The following is a 27,346-nucleotide window of genomic DNA, read 5'->3' on the forward strand; positions in this document are numbered from 1 at the left end:
CTCCTAGGATTCATACTCTTGAAGGATAATGCTTATCCTTCAACACCCCCCTCACTGCTTAAACCAAGTGAGATGGTTTTACCATGGCCGGACTACCATACAACCGAGATAACTGTCAAATCGGCTCTTTACTTCCTCACTTCTACGTCGGCTTTGCATGCCAAGACCGAGCTATTCGCAGAAGAGTTAGACCGAGCTAACCAAGAACAAAAGTCCCGAAGAAGGCTCTGTATATCTCGGCTAAAGATTACGACCGGGCTAACCAATTTGATCGTGGCGTCTGAGATAACAACAAGGCCTTCTTGGACCGAGCTAATGGAAAAAGCCATTTTACTCCGCCTTTCTTACTTCGGCCCAAAGCGGCCCATTACCCAATCTCGGCCTAATTTATTCATATAAATTACCCTCTGTAGTGACCTTAAGCAAATAGATGGGTGTTATGCAATAAGTACATGCACTGAACATGATTGATTTTGAGAACACCTATGGAATGATCACTATCAGTTTAAAAGGTAGTTCTATTACAATACATTTATTTTCCTTTGACCTGAGAGACTTGTATAAATTAATTAACTATTCATTTAACTTTGATATTGTCAATCGGTGACGCCGAACCAAAGGCTATACATGGACATGTTGGATTATGTGAGTAGTAATTGATTTATATAGGTGCTTAACATGGAATCCACATGCTCAAAGTGAGAAAGTATATTCAAGCAATTTTTCCTATTAATGTTGGATCAAAAGAAAACCGGTCGGTAACTTTTTCATAAAAATATTTTTATACATGTATAATTACAAAAGTACTATTTTTGAAAAATGTTTTTGGGGTCCAATTAGAAGAAGGATGTGACGACCTAGTATGCCATCCGTCTTATTCCTTTGTTTAACCTCGGTTTTGCCACGCTAGTGTGTCGGTTTCCACCTAAAAGCCTTGTTGATCATTTGGGGTTTGTGATGTTCGGGAGTTTTCTCTCAAGATTTGTTTCGGTGTCGAGTTTCACTTGTTTCAGGAAGTGCGAGGTCAGGTTCGGAGAGCCGAAACTTCAGTTTGAAATTTTCTGGGCTGTTTTGGCTTGGCCGCACGTGTGGGGGCCACGGGCCACACGTACGGGAAACCAGGCCGCAAGTGCGTAATGCAAGGGAAATTTTGGGTCACACACTGAAATAAATGCACGTGCGGGGATCAGTGCCGCACATGCTGGAAGAAGGCTCCGCACGTGCGGGACGGGCACACTCCTAAAACTCTATTTTTTTCTCTTCATTTGGGCTGTTTGTATCTCATTTTGTTGTATCACTCTCTCTCTAAAAATACAACTCTCTCCCTTCTCTCTTCATTTCTATCTCAAACCAAGATCAAAACCCTTGATCTTCCTCAATCCATTTGAGATCCAACCTTGACTCCTTCATCAAAGATTGAGAACATCTCTAGAACCACATAGTGTACATTGGAGATCTCCTTTCAACACCATCAAAGCTAGGGTTACATCTCCACTTCTTCATCAAGCTTGAGGTAGGGACATTTTTGAGTTATATATACAAGTTTTGCTATTTTGATGATGATTTTAAGAGTTTTCTTCTAGTTCTTATGTTGATTTCAACTATGTGATTAAAAAATATAGAGAGTTTTAAAAGTGGGTTTGTATCTCAATCCTTTATAAATTTCATTCTATTAAACTTAAGAAAAATGTTTTTTTATAGGATTCCACTAAGGAAAATGAGAATGTGTTTGGATTTTGATAAAAAAACCCCTAGAAATTTGGGGATTTTGGGACATATGGGAAAAACTTATGGATTTTCTCTCTTTCTTGTGATCAATGAATGAGGGAGTGTAGATTTATCATATGTTTGTTAAATAGCAAACCTTCTTGATGTATGAACAATGAGGAATTATTTTTAAATTATTATTAAATACATGAGCATGTATAGTTGAGGAGTGGGAAATTGGTATGAACTATGGATTGTGGGAATTGTAAAGTCTTGGTAATTTAATGTGGAAAACATAACATGTAGTCTTAAAGAGACTAACTTGTTAGGAATTGTGCGTAATGAGAGATGGTAATTGCTATGAGTTGAAAGAATATAAGTTATTTTGTGAAATAACATTAAAGAAAGGAAATGAGAAATGCTATGAGGTATGGAAGAACATTGCATTGCATTCACGTGGAATTACATATTATGCATTGTGTAATTAGATTGGGAAGATTTACTTCAAGAAAGAAATAAATATATGTTTGGTAATGAAGTTAATGGAAATGTGTATGGGGTAAATACATTGGTAAGTCCAGTTAGGAGGTGTAGATGAATTGGTAAGTTGGCCTGAGTGTCCATAGTGAAAGACCAGAAACCTGTGCGGATAGATGTCGAGCCTTTCGGTTAATACCGGTAAAAATGACAATTTGGTAGTGCTTGTATAGTCTACTTGCATACACTAGCCTAGGGATTACCAGTGTCGTATTTACTGCCCCCTGTTGATTAAAAGAATTGGAAGTTTGAAATTGAAATGATTATAACAGTTTATTGAAAACATGGTGATTTTCAAGTTGAGCATTAAAATGAAATTTCTTTAAAAGAGCATGGCATGGCATTGACATTGCATTTTATTGAGAGTTTGCATAACTGTATATACTTTGTGAGAATTCTCTACTGGGCTTTATGCTCACCCCTATGGGATTTTGGTACAGGTAAAGATGTGGTGATCCCACCGAATTGAGGGCGTGGATATTTTGTGAAGAGTAAATAGCTCTCTTATTTTTGTTGTCAATTTTTGTATGCCAAGGGCTGAACATGTATGGGTTCGAGAGACCATTTTGTGTAACCGAGCTTTTACCTTGGAAGATGTAAGCCCTTAAGGGCATTTTAATTATTTGTGACTAGATGCTTCACATGCTATAGATTCAGGTGTTTTCTTATTATTGAATGTATATTTGCATGTGAAAGTTTTGTATAAACTCATTTCTTAACTATGTAAAGATGGAAGGATTATTGTCACTGTTTAGCGAATGTTGATTTATGTGGTTAGTTCATGTCGATTTATTTTGGGGTGTAACAACTTGGTATCAGAGTTACCTGGTTTGAATACTTGGGGCTCACGGGAAGTGGTTGTTATACCACAATGGGTTCATTTCGTATGATTAGGAAATGTTAGCTTTTGTGATTATATGATAACATGCTTATGTGACTATGTGGATATGTGATTGGATTTTTGGGATGTTATTTGTGCCTATTAGATTTCCTTGAGGTCTTATTAGAAGAGTACTTGATCAATACTCATTGTACTAAGAATTCTTGGTTTCTCATGGGATGAATCTCATCACTAAAGGATAATTCATATGTGTTTACGTGACTACGTGCTTATGTGGAGTGAATTGAATTGTTTGTGTGTTAGAATGTCTATAATTGTTATAGTTTAACGTGTGAGGTAAGTTGCGAGCACATTTAGAATTATGTGCTAAAATTGTTTATCTTGTTCCTTAATTAGGATGCCAGGAAGGGTTCAAAGTCGTGGTGGTAGAGGCGGAAGACGGGGTGGGGGCCACCGGGGTGTGCATGGGGTACCAGTTCATGAGGTATCGGTTCAAGAAGAGGGTTTAGGCCGAGCTAACATGGTCGAGCAAGTGGGGCAAGCGGAGGTACTGGGGCAAGCGGAGGTACTAGGGGCCCTAGCCCGTGAAATGGCGGGGGCTTTGAGGGAGTCCATGAACATTTTGAGGGCGGAGAACCAAGCTAGGGAGAATGTCGTGGAGACAAGGGCGAGCTTCCTCACGAGGAAGTTTTTACGAGTCAAACCGGATGAATTCCATAGTGGCCCCGAGCCTAAGAAAGCAGATGAATGGCTAGAACAGACCGTGAAGACCTTCGAGATATTTCACATAGAAGACAGTGAGTTTAGGGTGACTCTTGCGAGTTACTATCTCAAGGGGAACGCAGGCCAATGGTGGAAGTATGCCGATGGTTGAATTGAACTGACATGGGAGGCATTTGTAGTGGCCTTCCAAGACAATTACCTACCTCTCACTGCTAGGGAGAGGTTGAGGCAGGAGTTTCAAGACCTTAAGCAGCTTAACATGTCTGTGGCCGAGTTCGAAGCGGCCTTCTCTAGTTTGTCCCGGCTTGCATCGGAGTTGGTAGCGATGGAAGAACGCCATTGCATTGAGTTTGAGAAGAAGTTGAGGACGAAGATTTTGTTCAAGGTTGCCGGGAACATGATGCGGAATTACGATCGCCTTGTGGAGGCGGCCGCACATGTAGAGATTACCGTGGAGGCTAAGGAGGAGAGACTTCGGAATTCGAGGTCTAGGGGCCAAGGGTCACAGGGGGACTTTAGGCCCAATAAGAAGAGTAGAAACACTTTTTCATCCTAGTCACAATCGCAACGGTCTAGATATACCTTTCCCTTGCCTAGTGCTGGCCTGGGAAAGAGTGCACCGAGTGGGTTTTCTTGTTTCAGGTGTGGCTAACTGGGTTACAAGGCCTTTGCATGTCCACAGAATGGAGGAGGACAGCAGATGTTGCCACCACCACCACCTAACCGATCTTAGAGTCAGTCTTAGAGTAGGGGTCAGGGGCCTACTTGCTATCAGTGTGGTCAGTCAGGGCACATGAAGAGAGCTTGCCTGCAGTTGAAATGCGCATCTGGCGCATCGGGGTCGAGGTAGACTCAGAGCCACCAGCAGGCTCACTCAGCTCAGATTTCACGAGTTCATCAGGGAGCCGCTTCGGCTCAGTCTGTACAGCCGGCCTATGCTCTGAGGGACGAGCAGGTTGATCATAGGCCACATGCTTGTAAGCTGTTACCGCGCCAGAGCAGTTGCCAGGATCCTCGGTAGTGAGAGGTATTTTCATTGTGTGTAATTCTTTGGCCAGTGTGTTGATAGATACGGGTACATCTCATTCATTCATATCTGCTGTATTCGCATCTGTATTGGGGCTAGAGGTGGCGCAGTTGGCATCTCTGCTCAGAGTTGAGTCACCGGTTGGGGGTACAGTCGACTTAGATCGGGGATATCACGATTGTTAGATAGAGGTTGCTGGGCATAGACTCCCAGTTGCTTTTGTGTTACTAGACATGTCGAGTTTTGACGTCATTCTAGGCATGGATTGGTTGTCTTCTTATCGAGCTGTGATTGATTGTTTTCGTCAGAGGGTCACAGTATGCACCTCGAGTGGGGATTGTTTTTACTTTTTGGGAGATAGGGTTGATCGGGTCTTATCACCAGTGTTTGATCCTCGTAGTAGGAACGAGCTTAGTGGTCTTCTTGCTACACTCTTGGATAGTGAGAGTGGCTGGACTCGAGTTGAGTTGCCAAGGATAGTGTGTGAATACCCGGACGTGTTGCCCGAGGACCTTACTAGTTTGTCACCCTACCGGGAGATTGAGTTCACTATCGACTTAGTTCCTGGGACGGCACCAATTTTTATGGCGCTATATAGATTTGCACCCGTGGAGTTGTATGAGTTGAAGATTCAACTCGAAGAACTTTTAGACAAGGGCTTCATACACCCTAGTACGTCACCTTGGGGAGCGCCGACTCTCTTTGCGAAGAAGAAGGATGGGTCGTTGCGGTTGTGTATCAATTACCGCAAATTGAATCGCGTTACTGTCAAGAACAAATACCCTTTATCTAGAATGGATGACTTGTTTGATCAACTTAAGGGGTCTTGTTGCTTTTTAAAGATAGATTTGAGGTCGGGGTACCATCAGTTGAGAGTTCGGGAGGAAGACATCCAGAAAACGGCCTTTCGCATGCGTTATGGCCACTATGAGTTCCTTTTAATGCCATTTGGGTTGACTAAAGCACCGACTTCTTTTATGGATTTGATGAACCAAATTTTTAGGGAGTACTTGGACCATTTTGTGGTCGTCTTTGTAGACGACATCCTAATTTATTTGACTTCCGAGGAGGAACACGAGGCTCAGTTGAGGGTGGTGCTTGAATTGCTTAGAGAACATCAATTGTATGCCAAGTTTGAGAAGTGCGAGTTTTGGCTCATCGAGGTAAAGTTTTTGGGCCATGTAGTGTCAAGTGAGGAAGTAACCATAGATTCGTCAAAGATAGATTCGGTGCAAGATTGGGAGCAACCTAAAAATATTTTTGAGATCTGGAGTTTCTTGGGATTGGTGGGGTATTATCGGCGTTGTGTGAGGAACTTCTCTAGATTAGCCGCGCCTTTGATTAGGTTGACTAGAAAGGGGGTTAAGTTTGTCTGGAGTGAAGCTTGTGAAAAGTCTTTCCAAGAACTCAAAACTAGATTGACTACGGCACCGGTGTTGATCATTCCGGAGAGAGGTTTGGGTTATACCGTTTATTGTGATGCATCTCGAGATGGACTTGGTTGTGTTTTGATGCAAGAGGGAAAGGTTGTAGCTTACGGTTCACGGCAATTGAAAATTCATGAAAAGAATTACCCTACCCACGACTTAGAGCTAGCCGTAGTAGTGTTTGCCTTGAAGATTTGGAGGCATTACGTGTATGGTGAGAAGTTTGAGATTTTCTCCGATCATAAGAGCTTGAAGTATTTGTTCTCCCAGAAAGACTTGAAATAAATTTACCAAACCTTAATATTCTCTCAAATTTAAATAAGGAAACATCAAATCAGTGGTAGCTTAAAAAAAATAATTACAAACTAGTGATAAACTTTTTTTTTTTTTATAGATTGAACTAGTAACAAATTTTATAAATATTAATAATTAAAATCATTATTCTTTTTATAAATTTACAATTATTTTGTAAGAAGTCCACTAAATTGTAATTTTTCCAATTTAAATGACAACTTGATCGTGCATGGGTACCCTATCCGTACCCATAATTTCTCCCAAAGAAGGCACATTTAATAATCTCAGTGACGGCACAATCTGTTTTGACATTGGCCCTGTTTGGTAGAGCTGTGGGAAAGTGCTTATAGCTTATGCCTTAACAGCTTATATCTTATAACTATGAACATAAGCTGATTTATGACTTATAAATTAAGAATCTCCTACCCCATTCAAAAAATAAGCTGATTTTTGACTTACAAAAAACTATAAGCTGCATTGTTAAGCTAAACCAAACACATCAAAATAGCTTAAATTAAGCTGAAAGCTGAAATAAGTAGCTTTTAAACTGCACCAAACAGGTACATTATCATTATTAGGTTAGAACGGATGGAAAATAATTGTGATAGTATTTTATTGGATGAGAGATGACTTTTTGTATTTTTTTATCTAGAAATTTTGTCAAAAATTCCCAAGATTATAAGTGGACATCATGTCGTGTTGCAATAACTGAAATGGGTTTTTCATATTTTCACAGCAAAATCTGAATCTTTGCTAAAAAAATTGGTTGGGCCAATAGGATAGTGGGATTCAAGTAACGACATTCTTAATTTATAAGAATTGAAGATTGTACACCACGTCGAGAAGCATTTCTTTCTTTCTTTTTATATTTTATTTATGAGTTGGTTTTATGAATCAAACTTAATACTTAACCAGTCTTATTTTAAATTAATACGTCAACGTTTTCAATTTTATCCGCACGACCAAATTTATACATTAATTTTTAAAACAAACTCATCATTTCTTTGAACCATTTTTACTAGCAAAAATCACAATTTCACGACTAATATATTTAAAAAATCTCACACGATACTTATTGGAGAATAACTTCAATTAATAAAAGTGACTAATGATTTTGTTATTTTTTGAATGAGTAAGAACATTTATAATATACAAAAAAAATTACAATCGATTTTTTTTTTAATCTATAAAAGCATTTATAATAAAAAAGAGAAATATAATCTGACAATATAGACCTACTCTAAGTCCAAAAACTAGTCCTACTAAGAAACAATCAACCCACCAATCCAACAATGCACTTATTGCTGTTCAAATTTTGAAATTAAATAAATAGATTTATAAAGAAATTATATATATACTAAGAACACATGCTAATAATTACAACTAAATTTTAACAGAAATACACAAAACAATAAAAGGGTAAAGAGACGAAACCGAAGCCTGCATGGAAGCAGTTTCCTTAAAACAGATTTCGCCGCCTCACTGGTCGAGTGCTTGAGGAATCCCGGCGTCTGTCTTCCAGGATACGACGGTCAAAACCAGCTACGGCAGAAGCACTCTCTGTCTAGCTTAGCGAACAAAACAGTGGCAGCACTCTCTCACTGTAGGAACTTTCAGGCAAACTGACTTGTGAAATGGAAGTAAAAATTTCTGTGTTTTGAGACTTGACAGGAGGGTCTCAATTTATACATGTATAGGGGAGAGAGGAAGAGCCTCCAGCCTTTATGGCTATTCATAATGTACCATTAACCTCTACAATAAAGGCAGGAGTTACAAACCCCATTAATGCAGGAGTTACAAACCCCATTAATGAAGGAGTTACAAACTTCATTACCTTTTTTCCATGAAGCTAACTTCATGAGGTAATTTCTCATTCAAATCTCAATGGTTTTTGGCCATTCTATCTGTGATGTAAAGATCTCAATGCAAAGTATCTAGACCCAATTGGACCCAACACAATAGATGGTTGGGACCCACTTTAATCTTTAATTAAAGTCACCACACTTTAATATTAAATTAAAGTCCCCAAAAATCATTTTTTCCAACAATCCCCCACATGAATAAAAATTGACCGAATGACTCAACAAACGAACACCGTTCAACAATAATGACTCGGAGAGAGAGTACAACGGACTAACCCCGACATCAGAGAAGGTAGCTTTTGGCTTTGAACCTCTCCCAGTGAAAACCTATCGAGTTTACTGGCTGATCAGTGAATATGACATCTTGAACTGCTCTACCATTTATGTAAACTGAGACAATAGATCTCACACGGGAATTACTCCTACCACCATTATGTTCTCACTGGTGTGCCCTGTGTGGCCCTGGACACTAGCCTGGTTCAGCGAGTGGTTTCAAAGAATCTTGGCCTGCCCAATTCTTCTAGAAGCGGCCCTACTTCACACTCACATAGGTGACTCTACTTGAGTATCCTGCTATACTCAGCTCAATAGCTTAACACACTAGAGTCATTAAAAGCTCAGCTTAACCTCTACACTTGCAGGTATCACTGATAGAAGGAATGGCTAGAGGTTTAACCTCCTCAGTGACATACCACCGTTACACGCAATTAGGTTGTCCCATTGAACCTAAATCTTGGGATCTCTAGTCAACTAGGTTGGGTTTCCATTCCGGTAACTTCCAAAGGCCTCAACCCCATTCCTTTTGACGACGTTTCGACTAACACTCGATTTAACCCTTTGGTTAGCGGATCCGCAATGTTGTCCTTAGACTTTACATAGTCTATAGAGACAACTCCATTCAAGAGTAGTTGTCGTATGGAATTATGTCTACGACGGATATGTCTAGACTTTCCATTATACATATTACTCTGTGCCCTACCAATTGCAGATTGACTATCACAATGAATACAAATAGCAGGCACAGGTTTGGACCAACTTGGAATATCTTCAAGGAAATGGCAAAGCCATTCAGCTTCTTCCATTGCTTTATCCAAAGCAATAAACTCTAATTCCATCGTTGATCTAGATATACACGTTTGTTTGGAAGATTTCCAAGACACCGCTGCTCCACCAAGAGTGAATACATATCCACTAGTGGACTTTGAGTCCTTTATATCTGATATCCAATTTGCGTCACTATAGCCTTCAAGCACCGCTGGATATCAAGTATAATGCAGCCCATAATCCCGAGTGTAGCGTAAATACCTTAACACCCGCACAATACCCTTCCAATGAGAAGCATCAAGATTACTTGTGTATCTACTAAGCCTGCTAACTGAGTAGGCTATATCCGGCCTAGTACAACTCATCAGATACATTAAACTTCCAATTACCCGAGAATATTCTAACTGTGAGACACTTTCATTATTATTCTTGGTAAAATGTAGACTTAAGTCTACAGGTGTCGATGACACACTCGTATCTGATCCACTAAACTTCTCAAGTATCTTATCAACATAATGAGACTGAGATAGTACAATTCCGTCAGAGATTCTGGTAATCTTAATTCCCAGAATAACATCTGCAATGCCCATATCCTTCATGTCAAACTTAGAGTTTAACAACTTCTTGGCAGTTTTGATCATTTCATCGTTACTACCTATAATGAGCATATCATCAACATATAGACACAAAATGACATAACCTCTGTCAGTGTCTTTGACATAAACACACTTGTCACATTCGTTGATTCTAAACCCATTGGACAACATTGCGTTGTCAAACTTCTCATGCCATTGTTTAGGCGCTTGCTTCAAACCATACAAAGATTTGACAAGTTTACAAACTTTCTTGCTTTGCCCTGGAGCTGAAAATCCTTCAGGTTGCTCCATGTAGATTTCTTCATTCAAATCTCCATTTAAGAAAGCTGTCTTTACATCCATCTGGTAAATTTCTAGATTGCGCAAAGCAGCAATCGCAATCACCATCCGAATGGATGTTATCCTAGTAACAGGTGAGTACGTATCAAAGTAATTCAGGCCTTCTCATTGCCTGTACCCTTTGATAACGAGCCTCGCCTTATACTTGTCAATAGACCCATCGGCCTTCATCTTTCTTTTAAAAATCCATTTGCAGCCTAAAGGCTTACAACCTGGAGGTAAATCTACCAACTTCCAGGTGTGGTTCTGTAAGATGGAGTCAAGCTCACTTTTGATCGCTTCTTTCCATAATGGACTCTCAGGAGAAGTCACAGCTTCGTGGAAAGTTTGAGGTTCGTTCTTAACCATATAAGTTAAGAAGTCTGGACCAAAAGATTTGGATATCCTAGCCCTTTTACTCCTTCTGGGCTCATCTAAAACCTCAATTGATCATTACCTGAATCATCAATATGATCATCCTCACTAGCAAGCTCATCAAATTTCTCCAAAGACCTGGGAACCCTTTCATGGGTTCGGCAAGGAAAAATGCCTTCAAAGAAACATGCATTCCTTGACTCCATAATGGTATTCCTGTGTATGTCTGGAATCTCAGACTTATGTACAAGAAATCGATATGCACTACTATTATGTGCATAGCCAATGAATATACAATCCACGGATTTCGGGCCTATCCTAACCCGTTTGGGTGTAGGAATTGCCACTTTTGCAAGACACCCCCATATTCGTAAGAATTTATACGAAGGCTTAACGCCTTTCCATAACTCTTTTGCTGAGCTGTTGGAACAAAACACACTATAGAGTGAGTCTGCCAAGCTGTTGAACACATAGTTCCGGTAAAGATAGTCTGTCTGCTTCCATGTGTCAAGCGCCATGACTTTCTGCCTATCAGGCTCATTCTCTGCCACGGCTGGAGGATCCTCGCTCAGAACCTTTGCAAGGTTTAGCGTGGTCAAGTAGAATAGCATCTTTTGCTGCTATCTCTTGAAGTTCACCCCAGCAAATTTCTCTGGGTGCTCATGATGACTGAGCGGTCCTCCTGGAACAGCCGGAGTAACGCCATGGTTGACCACAGAGGTCACAACAGTAAGAGTTGGCAACCCAGTTGCCCGGGGTTCAGATCCCCACCAACATTAGCAGTAGCAGCAGCATCAGTGATAGTTGCCATTTTGAACAAATATAACCTCCTTTTTAGCCAAGGCTAAACACTTTGGTTTCTATTCCAGAAAACCAAACCAAAATCCAAACTTACAAGCAATTTAAACTTGCAAACAATTTAAAATTGCTACAACCAAATACATGCATATAAAATGCGTCTAATGAGCAAATAAAACTTGCTACTACAAATTGGTAAACAAACCAACTAAATCTCAAGTAAAAAATTTCTTCAAACATAAAGAAAAATAACCAATCCAATTGAGGATTATAAGTAGTCCATACAATTCCTTTCTACGCTTAGGTATGCCTACAAAGAGAGTTAGTAGAAAACGACAACATAATATAAAGCAATTGTACATACAATCAAATATTATTTAACCTTCTAGCAAATCATAGAATAGCAAAATAACTAAGGAATTAAAATACTATACAAGTTACAAAACCTTATAACTTCTACATTAAATTAAAAAATTAATTGTCATAAATTATATAAGAATTTAATTCACAATAACCATGTAAATAAAAATAGGCAAGTTATACAAATTTTATAACTCCAAAGAACTACATTTAATTCAAACTTTAATTCATCCAATTAAATCACACACTATTCATGGAAATCATAGAAGGGGAATGATGAACCATACTCATAAAATAAGATCAGAGTAATACAATTAAGTATACAAATTATGATAGAGCATTCTAATTAAACTAAACAATTAGAGAATCACATTGCATAATTTACAATCATTGAAATAGGGAGCAATTCCGCAACAGTTCCTAGTAACATTATACAAATGTCTATATATAAATCTATTCGATCAATTTCATAGGAAAAACATATATGAAAAATTTGTTTTAAGCTTGTTGTTCAAATTTTGAAATTAAATAAATAGATTTATGAAGAAATTATATATATACTAAGAACACATGCTAATAATTACAACTAAATTTCAACAGAAATACACAAAACAATAAAAGGGTAAAAAGACGAAATCGAAGCCTGCACGGAAGTAGTTTCCTTAAAACAGATTTCGCTGCCTCACTGGTCGAGTGCTTGAGGAATCCCGACGTCTGTCTCCCAGGATACGACGGTCAAAACCAGCTACGACAGAAGCACTCTCTGTCTAGCTTAGCGAACAAAACAATGGCAGCACTCTCTCACTGTAGGAACTTTCAGGCAAACTGACTTGTGAAATGGAAGTAAAAATTTCTGTGTTTTGAGACTTGACAGGAGGGTCTCAATTTATACACGTATAGGGGAGAGAGGAAGAGCCTCCAGCCTTTATGGCTGTTCATAATGTACCATTAACCTCTACAATAAAGGCAGGAGTTACAAACCCCATTAATGCAGGAGTTACAAACCCCATTAATGAAGGAGTTACAAACTTCATTACCTTTTTTTCCATGAAGCTAACTTCATGAGGTAATTTCTCATTCAAATCTCAATGGTTTTTAGCCATTCTATCTGTGGTTTAAAGATCTCAATGCAAAGTATCTAGACCCACTTGGACCTAACACAATAGATGGTTGGGACCCACTTTAATCTTTAATTAAAGTCACCACACTTTAATATTAAATTAAAGTCTCCAAAAATCATTTTTTCCAACACTTATGAAATAGGGCTATAATGGGATTTACAAAGCAACACAACCAAGCCCTAGAAGAGATTATCAACATTTGTATTAATGGCTTGTTTGGAATTTAATTTTTTTAGTTATTTTTTAATTTTTATAAAAAAAAGTGTAAAAATATAAAAAGAGTGATTTAACAACATGTAATGTAATGGCTTTTTTTTTTTAAACTAAAAATATCTCTTTTCAGACATGAATTGAAAGTGTATTGGGTTGACCAAGTATGCTTATTCAGTTTGTTAGAAGCATTTTCCATTTGAACTTGATCATCTGAAGGAAAGATGGGCATATCTATTCAATCAGGAAATGATGGTCAATAAGATAGAAATTGAAATTTTTCCGTGCATTGTTTGTGTAATATTATTTTCGGGTTCATGGTAAAATTATTTCTATGCTGCTGAACTCATTTATTATTTGGTATTATCATGTCAGATCATTTTCGGTCTGTATCTAGTTATATCTAGTTATGTCAAATTTTGAACTTCAGTTAAAAATATCAAATGTATAAGAAAAAAAAAAAAAGAAGTTATCTTCACAAATTGAATTTAATAAAACTAATCTCTATTAAATAAAATTATTCATAAATTTCATTTCAACTCAATTTGATTTCCCTAAATTTTTTTTTTTAAAAAAAAAAACTATATTCTACTAGATTAACTTCAAAATAAAAGGGAAAAATATTATATTAGCATTATAATACGATTTTACATACTTTTTTTTAATGGGTTTTTTATTGATAAATCTCATTTAGAAGTGTTTTAACTCAAGAAGTTCATGAATGAATTTTTTAACTCACTTAATCCCATGTATTTATACTTTTATTCTATAAAGTCCCTTTTTTTTTTATTTATTTATATTATTTTCTTAGATTCTTATACCCTTATATTTAATATTGATAATGTAAACATTCTCTCTCATCTGATGTGAACGTTCACAACATCTTTCTAAATTTTTTTCTCTCATCTAATGTAGTGATGTGAGTATTCACAACATGTGAATCTTCTTATTTTTAATTGATAATACATTAAAATAACGTTCATTATATTTTTAATTGACAACACATTCTTATTCACAACATGTAACGATGTGAACATTCTCTCTCATCTGACATAGTGATATGAACGTTCACATTCGTATGTTTTAGTATGAATATTCACATCATGTAATTAACAACACAATGACAAAAATTTATTTCAAATTAATGCGAATATAATGATATGAATATTCATTTCAATTACATGATGTGAATATTCACATTATGTAATTTTTTTTTGATCGGCTAAAACAAAATCTTTATTGATGAAACATACAAAATATAAAAATTTACATCAATAAAGAGGAGCTTGGAGCTAAGAAGAAGCTCCAAGCGCTAGTTGGTGAGGCACCAACAAGAGAAAGCTGAAGAAAAAATAAAAGCATCAAACTGAAAGATAAAAGTAGACAAACAAACTAATAATAGACAAACTGATAATAGCAACTGTTCAGAGTCACCTACATCAAACCAAAGCAGAACAACCTAACTCCCAGCTCCCAACAGATCAATAGCCTTCCCAAAACTAACAAACCTCCAAAACTGAACAGATCACCCACACCATTCCTAGCTGAATAGAACACACCAACAGCAGGCAAAACAGAACAAACCTCCAGATAACAAAACAACACTCCCAGCTCCCAACAGAGCAAAACTGATAGTAGACAAACAACACTGCAGAACTGAACAACATTGCAACAGAGCACCAGACTACTAAACAGAAACCAGAGCACTAAACTCCACCCCTGATCTGTCTCCAATTGTAGACTAGATCATCAATTGAGTATGGGAATTCCTTAATGGAAGCTTTGAGCCAAATGGCAGATCTGAATTTTATAAGATCTAGCAGTCCTGAAGAAGAAGGTTGTGCATTAGAAAATACACAATCATTTCTGAGTTTCCAAATAGACCATAGTACAATTAAGGGGGTTGCTCTCCAGATTAATCGGTCAAAATTATAAAATTTCAAACTCATCCACCAATAAAGCAGACCATCTACAGACTTAGGAATACACCAATAGAGACCCCCCATTCCTCAATAACTACTGACCAGATTGACCAAGAGAAAGAGCAATGCAGCAGAACATGGGAAGTAGATTGTACCTCAGAGTTGCAAAAGTGGCAAAGGGGTGAAGCATTGCTGTCAAGAGAACCAATCTTGAGCAGATAGTCAGAACATTTGATTCTAGATTTCCAGGCTAGCCAGGTGAAAAAAGAAACTCTGGGGGGCAATAATGAATTCCACACAAATTTGCTAACCTTGAGATGAGGGCCAAAGAGAGATGAGTGGTGAGAATAGAGAGCAGAAACAGAGAAGGTATGACCAGAATTAGTGCACCAGACTAAACAGTCTTCATAATCCAAACACAGAGATTGAGCAAAAGATAAGAGAGCATTCAATCTCACCTCTTCAGCCAATTCCCATGAATAAAGCCCTTTTCTATGGGGGGAGATTCTAAATAGATGGACTTGACCTCTTTGCAAAATAATGATTGAGGGAACCTTTCTTATCAGATGACAAATTAAAAAGGAGAGGAAAAGAAGATTTCAAACAAAGGCCACCACACCATCTATCAAACCAAAATCCAATTCTGATACCATTCCCAACCTTGATACCACATTTGTCCACAAAGAAATTAAAGATAGGCCTATTGAAAGCCCCAATTGAGAGAATGTCTCTCCAGACTCTAGAATGCTTGTATGAGGGACTCAAGGGAGGGAGCCAACAAGAGTTATTGATTTTATATTTGCTGCACACAATTGACCTCTAAAGAGCATTGGTTTGGATTCCAAACTTCCACCACCATTTGAGAAGGAGACAAACATTAGCATCTCTGACCCTTCTAATGCCTAGTCCCCCTTGATCAATTCTTTTTGTAACCTCCTCCCATTTCACTAAATGAACTTTCCTTTTAAGATCACTACTACCCCATAAAAAAGCAGCCTCTAATCTTTCTATTTCTTTAGCCACTCCTTCAGGCATTTTAAATAGCGAAAAGAAGTAAATAGGTAAGCTAGATAGAGTAGACTTGATTAAAGTTAATCTACCAGCAAAGGACAACAATTTTCTCTTCCAACCTGACAGTCTAGCCTTGATTTTTTCAATTACAGGCTTCCAAGTAGATTTCCTTCCAGGATTTGCTCCTAGAGGCAGCCCCAGAAATTTTAATGGAAGACTCTGTACCTTGCAATTGAGAAGAGAAGCAAAGGAGTTTAAACAACCTTCATCCACACCAACACCACATACAACACTCTTGTGGTAATTAATTTTGAGACCAGATAATACTTCAAAGCATCTGAGAACCCTTTTAATGGATACTAATTGATCACTATCAGCTTCACAAAAAAGAATTGAGTCATTGGCAAATTGCAAATGTGAGATAAGCACATTGTTAGACCCAACAACCACCCCTTTGAGAATGCCAAGATTGAGAGCTCTGACTAGAAGAATGTTAAGGCTTTCCGTCACAATGTTGAATAGAAAAGGTGAGAGCGGGTCTCCCTGTCTAAGACCCTTATGTGGTGAAAATTCCTCAGTTGGTGAGCTATTCACTAGAATGGAGATTCTAGCTGTAGAGACACATGTCTTCATCCAAGTGATCCATTTATCCCCTAAACCAAAACTGGCCATCAAAGAAAATAAGAATTCCCAGTTGACAGAATCGAAAGCTTTCTCGAAATCCAATTTGAGAATCAACCCTTGCTTTTTAGCCTTCTTCCAACCATCCACTACTTCATTAGCAATAAACACCCCATCCAGAATATTTCTCCCTCCCAAGAATGCTGTCTGTGTTTCACCAATGATTGAGGGGAGCACTGACTTTAATCTGAATGCTAAGACTTTGGCCAAGATTTTGTAAATAGATCCCACAAGACTAATAGTTCTGTAGTCAGATAGACCAATATGATTGTCCACCTTGGGAATAAGAGTGATAAATGAGCTATTGATGCCATATGCAAGCCTGCTGTTAGAGTGAAACTCCTTAAAAAATTGCATTATGTCCAGCTTCATAACCTTCCAGAATTTCCGATAGCACAGTAGGTTGAACCCATCAGGGCCTGGAGCTTTGTTGTTGTTACAGTCTTTGATTGCTGCAAGTACCTCAGTGCACTGAACTCAACTACCAGATGTTGAGAGACATATTCCGGGTCAATGATGTTAAGTACCCCTGTCAAAGAAGGCCTCTTAACCCATGATTCAGAGAATTGGGCCTTAAAGTGAAGAAGAACTTGGTGCCTAACTCCAGTAGGATCCTCAATGGACACTCCATTTACTGAAATAGAGTTGATGAGATTTTCATTCTGCCGAGAACTTGCAACCACATGAAAAAATCTACTATTTTTATCCCCATTGATAGCCCAATTCAATATGGATTTTTGGTGCCAAATCCATTCTACCATTCTGTATAGCTTCCACAGCTCACCTTTAACCTCCCTTCTTCTTGCCTTTTCTGAAGCCAGTAGTGCTCTTTCCTCTACAGTGATATCCAGAGCATGTAGCTCTTCTTCTGAAGTTTTTATTTTAGAAGCCATATTGCCAAACACCTGAATGCTCCAAGATTTTAAGACTAGCTTCAGACGCTTTAACTTTTGGGAGAGTATGTACCCAGACCAGCCAGCAAAAGAGGAATCAGACCATGATGAGACAAATAGCTGAGCAAAGCTGGGATGAAGAGTCCACGCATTTAGGAACCTGAATGGCTTTGGCCCCCAATCTCTGGCATCTTCCATCATTAATAAAGGGTAGTGGTCTGAGATTAGCCTGGGTAAACCCCACAATTTCATTGAGAAATTAAGCATCCATTCAGGACTTAGTAAAATTCTATCAATTCTGCTCCATTTCTCTGATTCCTGGGCATTACACCATGTGTATCTCCTTCCATGAAGTGGTAAATCATGAAGCTCACTATTGCCAATGAATTCATTAAGATGTTTCATTCCCCTGTCTCTCCTAGAGCAACCAACTCTTTCAATTAACAACACAATGACAAAAATTCATTTCAAATTAATATGAATATAATGATAGTCAACATCTTGATGCATGGGAACTACCAAAACATAATGACCATTAACATTAAATATCAACATTAATAGGGGGTAGAAAAGATTGACGGTATTTTGGTCTTCTTACCTCAAATAGGACCTAATAGAATAGTCAAAAACAATATGGGTTGAATGGAATAAAACTCTTAAAAAAAGGATTTATCAAAAAAGCTCTATTTTTTAATCAATTGGATATAGAGTTACAATTTTTTTTAAAAAAAACATCACCCTTAATAAAAAAATAATATTAAAATATATACCCAATTATTTATTAAATGAATTATTTGCAAAATAATAATAAACAATAAAATACAACTAGCGTTCAAAAAATAAAATGCATATCAAAATACAATGTGAATGTACACAATTTATAATTAACATATATCTAGTCTTAAAAAAACTAAACTCATACCAATGTGAACATTCACAGTACAACGTGAAAACATGAAACAAAATTGAAAAAAAATTAAAATCAACTATTCCAATTGTTCGATAGCAACAAAAATAATTGTTCAACCAATAAGTATAGTAACAAACACAACAACCACATAACTAACTTTCAAAAAAATAAAATTAAAAATATATGAATAACCTTAAAAAAACCAAACTCATACCAATATAAACATTCACACTGCAATATGAAAACATGAAACAAAATTAAAAAAAAAAAGAGTAAAAATCGACTATTCCGATTGTTTAATATCAACAAAAATGATCAACCAACAGGTATAATAACAAACAATATACAACTAATCATCAAACAATATAATAAAAAAAATCATCAAATAGTTCATTTATATTAATGTACCTTTTTAGAAAACACATGTATATAATCAATGTCGGCATAATACTGGTGAATAAACTACACAATACCAGTGACTATACAAACCGACGAAGAAACTACGGTTTGTGTGTAATAATGGCAAAAAAACGATTATTCATCACCGGTTTACCATCATCTCTATTCCGAATCCACTATCATCTCTATTGCGAATCCACTATCATCTCTATCGTCGATTTACAACTAACCTTCTCTTCCAAATTTTCTTCCATGATAGGATCTTATTGCAAAAATAATGATGAAAGAAGATTTTTTGATTAAGTGAATCATTCACATTAAGGCAAAGAAAACTGTAAGGATAATAATCTTTTATATTTGATATACAATGTTTTATACATATCATAAATGAAATGTATCAAATGGAATACAAGTCCATCAAAATGAATTTTTTACTAAATTTCTCTATACAAATTCAACACTAATTTAACATATTTAAGGCTATGTTTGGCATAAAAAGCCTGGGTTAAAATAGCCACAAAAAGAAAAAATAGGCTAAAAAGTTAAAAAGATAAAATGTTACATCCAAACCATAATTATTTTATTTTTTTCTCTCACAAAAGTCAAAAAAGTCAAAAAGTCATGAGACTTTTTAGCCCCATGCTAAAATAGCTAAAAAGCAAAAAAGTCAGAAAGCCAATCCACATCTGTAGCTTGCTTTTCGTGTTTCTTTTGGATACGACTAGCCTTACGTAGACACCCCATTTTTGACCGTCCTTAAGACTTGAGCGCTTTATTCCAAACACCCGATGATGAAAGTTATATTGTGCAATCTTTTGAATTCTTAGCGAAGAAATTTGGATTCAAGCTCTAATTCCAAACCATGCACCCCATTTTGGCCAAACTATTTTAGACCTTAAAACCCTCTCTTTCAAAATATTTTTCTAAATGTTTCTACAATGTTCTGAGGTTCGCATTTTGTTTAAATATTGCACTTTTCGATAAACCGAGTAAGGATAAGTGAAAATAAATGGAAGAGATGTGAACTCTTTCAAAAATGTTTTAAAACAATTATTTATAGGTTTGAAGTTAAAGCAAATTGGAGGAGAGAGAAGAAAACTAGTTGGGGAAGAAGTTGGGTATCAAACCGTTACGACAAAACTAAGCAACCTTCACTAAAATAGGCATATCTCTTTGCACACATAGAATTTAGATGTGAGGCTTCCACCATTGGAAAGTAGACTTCCGGGGCTTCAATTTAGACTCAAGAATGACCTAAAACCGAGTCCAAATAAAGAAGATATTCCCGTTTGAAGTCAGGCCTAAAGTGCAGTCATTGAGACCCAGCTGGGTCTATGTATAACCGGTCGTGCTTCATCAAGGCCCGACCAGGCCTCGATGAAAACTTTCTTGAGCTCTTCTTTAGGCCCAGTTGTGTGTTTTGAGGGCCGGCCGTGTGTTTGGAGGCCCGGTCGGGCCTTAATGGCATCAGACAGACAGTTGGCGGGAATTGAACAAATATCTTTGTTTGAAGATATTTTGGACCTTTTTGGCTCAAACTCTATAAATAGAACCTCTTCCTTCAGAATTCAAGGTTAGAAAATTTTCCAAAAGGCTTTGAGAGCTAAAACCATCTCCCTTACTCCTTTGATCTTCAAACCCTTTTTGAACTATACATACACAATACATAAACCATTGGAGCTTGTTCTTGGGGCTTTTTGCTAGAGTTTCAAACTAAGTTTCATAAACTTGAGGGTGCTTTGGAATCAAGCTTGTTTAACCAAAGCTTTCTCTCATCAAGAGATATAAGCTTGTCATCTTTTTCCTTGCTTTCATTTCCATCTTTTTCTATCTGTCTCTTGTGTTTATACACTGTTTTGGGTCCATTCCAAGTGCTGAAACTTGGGGTTAAAGGGCTACCAAAGGTAGAGAGGTTTAACAACCTTTCTTGCACCTTCTCCCATAGCTCATACCCATTGTTTTCCACTCTTTTCTTTGGTTTACATGCTGATTTTTAGAGTTTAAAAAGGCTGAAAATGTGATTTAAAGGTTCCAAAAGTGGAGGGATTAGCCACCCCTCCTTAGTCTTGCTTACTAGTTTTGTACCTCCTTGTTCTTCCTATCTTTTGGTGCTCTTTTAACATGATTTTAGCCACTGTTTTGAGGCTATTTTTTGGACTATTTTCAGAGGCTAAAATATGTCTTAGAAGTCCCAAAAGTGGAGGGGTTAGCCACCCCTCCTTAGCTTTGTTTACTAGCTTTGTGCCTCCTTACTTTTGGGTTTGTTTTGTGCTCTTTTAACATCATTTTAGCTATTGTTTTTTGCATGTTTAGGGGTTGTTTTAGGGCTGTCTTAGCCTTTAAAATTGTTTCATGCTTTGATTAGTTTGCTTGTTATCTCATATGTTTATATACATAGCTCATTGCATGTTTGTTCTAGTTTTCTTTAAGTAATTTCCTTATTTCATAACCTCGTTATAATAATCAACTTGCCACTCATTTCTTTCATTTGAGAGTTGTTTCAAATGGTTAATGGTTATTCAATACATGAACTATAGTTTTGAGCTGAATGGCTTAATTTCTACGGTGATTTATTGTCAATGGTGTAATCTCTTTTTCATGTTGAGAATTACTTCCCATTTGACGCTTCTCTCATTTTAAAGGACTTAATCACTATAGACAAATGGACTAATGAATGGCAATGACTAAACAAATTGGTTTAAAATTGGATCAATGCACATAAAGAAAGTGGTTGGAATTGCTTGAACTTGGCCGGATGTTATGCCAAGTTCCTTGTGTCAAGAGCTGTCACATGCTAATCCATGGCATTTTGATGATTCTTGAAGCGTCGCAACCTCCCTCTTTGAGTTTATCCCATGACAAAAGGGAGGGGTGGTCCATTTGCATTACATTTTATTGACTTTTGTCCAAAATTGAATCTGAGATCATCAAGCGATCATATTGCTCATTGATGGTTTTGGAATCAATTCCAACCCACTCTCGAGGATTGCATATGACAGAGAAGAAATGAAGGACAAACAGAGCTTGAAAATGCTCTATCTACACTGATTTTCCCTCAGAGCACAGAAACAGAGCTTTGCACCAAATTGATGCACGGCCGACCATCTGTATACCCGGTCGGCCATCAGTGATGCGACCCTTGGTGAGTAGCCAATAGTGTAGTTTTGTAGAAACAGAGGTAGTGGTTGAAGGTGAAATAGAGTTAGTCTGGGCAGACAGAGTAGTTTTTAGGCGATGTACATGCAACTTTCATCCATCTTCCATTGTGTCTTTATCAATTGCAATTAATTATTTCATTAGTGTTATTAGTTGTGAATAAATTGTGTTGTAATATTTAATTAGCCTAATTAGTTGTAGCTAATTAGTTTGTGTTGTAATATTTAGCTTAGCCTAGTTAAATTCTTAATTAATTAGCTTAGATAGTTAGTTAATTATTCATTTCAAGTGTTATAATAAATTAGTTAATTAGTTTAGCTGTTTATTCAAGTTTTGTAATAATTAGCTTAATTGGTTTAGCTTAGCTTGGTTAGCTAGATTATTCATTCGGACTCTCCTTCGTGAGAGCGTAATGTAATAATGTGTATGTCTTCCAACCCCGCGTCTTTCTCCCTTTTATTTACCCGCTTTTGATGGTTATTTTAGGGACATGTTTCAATTAGCATACCTTATGCTTTATGTTTGCATCCATTCATTTATATTGTATGCACTGAGACTCGACGCATCATTCAAACTGCATTGTCATTTCAATACTTCGATGAATACATGTTTAAAACGCATGCTCTCAAATTGTTGCAAATTCCATCTTAGTAGCCAAGCCTATTAATTGCATATTGCATGTGTTGCATTAGGCATCTAACATAGTTAGGAATCATATATATATTTTTAACTCATATCTTCTTAGCTTGGAGACCTAGGTGAGTTTTTATGTTTTAGCATATTTTCATGATTGTGAATGTTGCTATGACTAGCATGCTTACCATGAAGCTAAATGCTTAAATGCTAAACCGCTTGAATGCCTGTGGATGAAGACTTGTTGTTTGAATTGGAACAATTTAACAAATGTATGTTTTAAGCCCACTTTGTTAAGTGGCAAATCATGTTTTAAGCCCGCTATGTTTGGTGGCAAATCCGCAAACTTTAAGCCCACTTGAGGTGGCAAATTCAAACCATTTTCGCAAACAAACATGAGTTGAATTATTCCAACTTGAGCACACTAGTCTATACTTGCTTGTGCACACCACATAGTAATGCTAGTTTAATAAACCGGAACAAGAGCACATAATGTTGATAAAAAATCATATCATGATTAATAGAGGCCAATCTTTGATCGGGCGAGTGGGGGTGCTCAATTCATGACCTTCCCCTCTCGTACCTAAGTTCCCCACCCGAGACAACTTTGGTGATGATGGACACGTGGCCTTTGGCACGAGTCATGGGTTTCTTAAATTTCCCCCCAAAAAATATTTAGGTGGCGACACTGTATTTGGTAAAGCAGTCTAATTTTGGCATTTTTTATTCAAAATCATTTTTCCAAAACGATTTGGACTCTTTGGTGTTTATCAATTTCATATTGTACTTGTGAGATTAGATTCAGAACCGCTGGAGTCTGAATTGTAGGGCTTTCTTTCAAACCTTCCGAAAGGGGGCGCAAAAAAGGCGAGCTACAGTTTCTGGTGACTCTACTAGGGATTTAGAGAACTTGACTCGAACTCATGATATGACATTTTATCTACACTTATGTGTTTTTTTGCATTTACATTTGCATTGGTGCGCCTAAGTCGCTGTGTTTGCCATTTGCTATTCTTGGACGGTTTGCTAGAGGCATGCCTAAAAGCTTGCCAAAAGGCTGACCGTTTACGGGCTCTGCCACGATGGGAACACAACCCTTGGATCTGGACTACCGCTGTACCACTTGATCCTCCTTTCACTTCTCAGTGTTAGGTGTAAGAGGTATATTAGGTAGTCTTGCTGAGGTACCCCTTTTGACTAATCGGCCTAGCTGCATATAGTAAAGCCATAGAGACTGTTCCAAACTAGGACAGGATGCTTACTCGAATGCAGGATTGCGTGAAACCACTTTGTTTGAATAGTGAACCCTAGCTTCTGACAAAACTAGGGCAGGGTAACCTTATCTCCTCATAGGGGTGTTTTGGCTCTCACTTAACTGGTATGTGCTTTATAGTGAAACTGTACATGGATGTGCATATCAGTTGTCAAATTGGTATCTATTTTGGGGCAGCATTCAGTAGAGAGCACAATCATTCAGTTGTGATCATATCCATTCTAGTGAAATTGGGTTGAGATGCTGTTTGTTTTCTCTTTTGCTAGATAGTCCTGGAACCATAGCTTCAGAAGGCTCCGATATCCCCCGGGTACTCTAGACTTGTATCGATAGACTTTGTCAAGTCAGAATTTGTTCAAAGGCAACCAGAGTTTACCTCACTCCCACCAGTTACAAGATGAAGGTGGTTCAGGCAGAATTCACTAGTGTAGTTTCTACAACAGCCACCCCTCAGTTCACCCGAGTCTAGTCTGGTCTGGGAACAATTGTTTGTATTTAGCTCAGCACGAGATCAATCACCCATTTCCATGGCTCAGTATCCCCTAGCCGGTGTGGAAGAACTGATATAGCACCTGCAACAGACAGTTGAGTCACTGCAACAGGATGTAGTTTGTCAGGCTAAAGTCACGACTCGTCAGGCCGAAGTGATAACCCGGCTACAATAACAACAGCCATAGTCGGCCGCGGCTTCTGCATCTCATGCACCTCCCACAGGTAACGTGACACCCAGAGCCACTACCCATATTGCTAATGTTTAAGAGACCCAAGGCAATCCGGCGGAGCCAGTCCCAGCATAGGCCTCTAAAGCTCCTGTCTATCAAATCGAAGCTCCGTTTGAACTTGAGGTTGACCCAATTACACTTAAGGTCAATAAACCGGAGAAGTTATTCAAACGAGCACAAGGAGTGAACTCCATCTTGGATTTAGGGGACAGGTATACTGAATCTGCAGTTACCTTACCGGAGCAGTTTAAAATGCAGCATATCGACCGCTTTGACGGCTCTGGAGACCCAATGGTGCACCTCCGCCTGTTTTTTGATATCTTGAGGCTGATGGGTTTGACCCCAGCCTAGAAGTTGTCACTAATCGGCTGAACCATGTTTGGGATAGCCATAATCTGGTATGCGAAATTGGAGGACTCTGTGAAATAGAACTGAGAAGAGATGGCTGAGGCCTTTATTGCTCAATACTCCTACAACACACAGATCGAGGTCACAACTCGTGATCTCGAAGCCACCCACCAAGAGCTAAAGAAGGGTTTCTCAGAGTTTGTGATGAGATGGAGAGCGAAGGCCTCGATGATGACTATAAGGCCTTCCAAAAAAGATCAGATCAGGATGATTGTTCGGAATCTGCATGGCATGTTGCTACAGAAGATGATTGTTTTACCTCTGTTTGCCTTTCTAGAGCTTTATGAAATGGGGGTTCAAATCAAGGATGCCATCAAGCAAGGGATCTTTGTGGGAGATAATGAGCCTTTGAAGAAGAATGTTGTTTGCAGTTCCAATGCTACTACTAATGGTAGCACAACTGCGAAATGCTCAGAAGTAAACACTATTACCACTCCCCTCAATGGCCAAAAACCAACCACTTCAACTCAGCCCCAAGCCCGAAATTTCTATCCTCTTTACATAAGTCTCCTTCAAGCTTTGAAAATGCTGTGAGAAAAAGGGAACCTAGAACTCCTAGAACCCCGACCCCTTCAAAATCCTCTTCTACCAAGATACGACCCAGCTAAATACTGTGCTTATCATCAACAGCATGATCATGATACAAACCATTGCATCCATCTCCGTCATAAGATTTGGGATCTTATTGACGAAAAGATCATGGCTCCACCAAAAGGACATCAGGCCACCACTAACCTATTACCTCCGCATCTCAATCTAATCCATACATTGCCATCTACCTACAACCCCAGCATACATCACCCCAGCCTATTTACCCAAGCTTGAGGTGTTCATTCCAGAAAGCATGGACTTGTGTATGATGGATGCACTTAAACCCCAATCATCTCAAACCCACAAACCTACTACTTCTGAGCTAATGATCATGATTGAAGATCTTCAGAGAACTGTGGCAGATCTAGCCTTTGGGATATTGGCTCCGTCATCGACCACATCACATACCAGGAATTTCATGTCAAAAGGCTTCCCAATCTTGGGACGGGCTGTATTTGAAGAAGGCTAATCCCTTAGCAAAATGGAGGCAAATGGAAAAAACAAGGTAGGGGCAGGCATTGGTTCCCATGAACATCTTCAGTGGGCTGTTGAGGCTTTGAAAGTAGAAGGGCTGAACAAACAGCAAATGGTTGCAGTTGTTGCAAAGACTGTGGATGACACTTTTGCCACTCAGGGTGAGAGCATTCTGAATCAATAAGCAAACTGGGAAAAGGGATGTCGTACCAGAAACACCCCTTTCAGCTTTAATCCCACACCCATAAGAGATCATCAAACCTAGTCAACACCTGTCAAACCTGTCAGAATTGGTAACCGCACCTTCAATCCCCTGTACATGACTTTGTCCAAAGCTCTCCAAATCTTTATAGGACAAGGCCGTCTCAAACCCCTTCACCCTCAGCCTCTCTCGGATCCCCTTCCAGCCAGGCATAATGCTGCCAAGTACTGCGCGTTCCATCAACAAACCGGTCATGACACTAACGGTTGTTATTATCTTCGCCATGAAGTTCAAGATCTGATTGACAATGAGGTCAACGTCACACCAAGTCCTGCAAAGTCTATCAGTATTGGATCGATGAACTTGGGGGATAATGTGACTATGTGATCGGTGGATGAACCACCTGCTGATGGCACTCATTTTACTCCAGATGGTGGATGACATGCACTGTTTTGAGCAATTTGTGAATACTGTTTATTTTACTTTTTGACTTGGGTATTGGGTTAGTCTTGTTGTGTTGTATTGAATTAGTCGAGTCAGTCCTGTTGTGTTAGAGTCAGGTGATTTTGGGGGTGTTACCTCGGACATCATATCACTTGCTTGTTTTGTGTTTGTCTTTTCCACTTTTTCTTTTGAGTCTGTTCCTACCATTGAGCCTGAAGTTCTAAATGAGATGGCAGTAATTGACCAAAACTGTGCCTTTTTTTGTGCCTTGAAATCATTGCATTGACCTAAGTTTTTTTAAAACTTTTCTAACACTGTAATGAAAACAAAGAGGGAGGAATTTCTCGGGATTTGTAAAAATTGGATCAATTGAGAGAAAGAAAGGCA

At 38.1% G+C, this 27,346-nt stretch overlaps 1 protein-coding gene across 1 annotated transcript; it reads right to left on the reverse strand.

Annotated features, from left to right (window-relative positions):
- Window positions 1-17,222: 17,222 nt before the first annotated feature.
- Window positions 17,223-26,800, reverse strand: LOC114298270 (uncharacterized). The gene is made up of 2 exons (XM_028242794.2): window positions 26,595-26,800; window positions 17,223-18,165 (listed from the first exon to the last, which is right to left on the reverse strand). Exons 1-2 carry the CDS (start codon window positions 26,798-26,800, stop codon window positions 17,223-17,225), a joined length of 1,149 nt encoding a protein of 382 aa, XP_028098595.2.
- Between the last annotated feature and the right edge of the window lie 546 nt (window positions 26,801-27,346).

The sequence above is a fragment of the Camellia sinensis genome, chromosome 8, assembly GCF_055761805.1.
Source record: "Camellia sinensis isolate YWXY chromosome 8, ASM5576180v1, whole genome shotgun sequence".
Taxonomy (NCBI): domain Eukaryota; kingdom Viridiplantae; phylum Streptophyta; class Magnoliopsida; order Ericales; family Theaceae; genus Camellia; species Camellia sinensis.

Bases quoted from the DNA above. Each gene is read 5' to 3' on its own strand.
- LOC114298270 (XM_028242794.2), bottom strand. From the start codon at position 26,800: ATGGCGAAGATAATAACAACCGTTAGTGTCATGACCGGTTTGTTGATG. The intron at 18,166-26,594 runs GTTTGACAGGTG...TGGTTGCTCTAG, and splicing joins GCGGTTACCAATTCTGACAG to GAGAGACAGGGGAATGAAAC.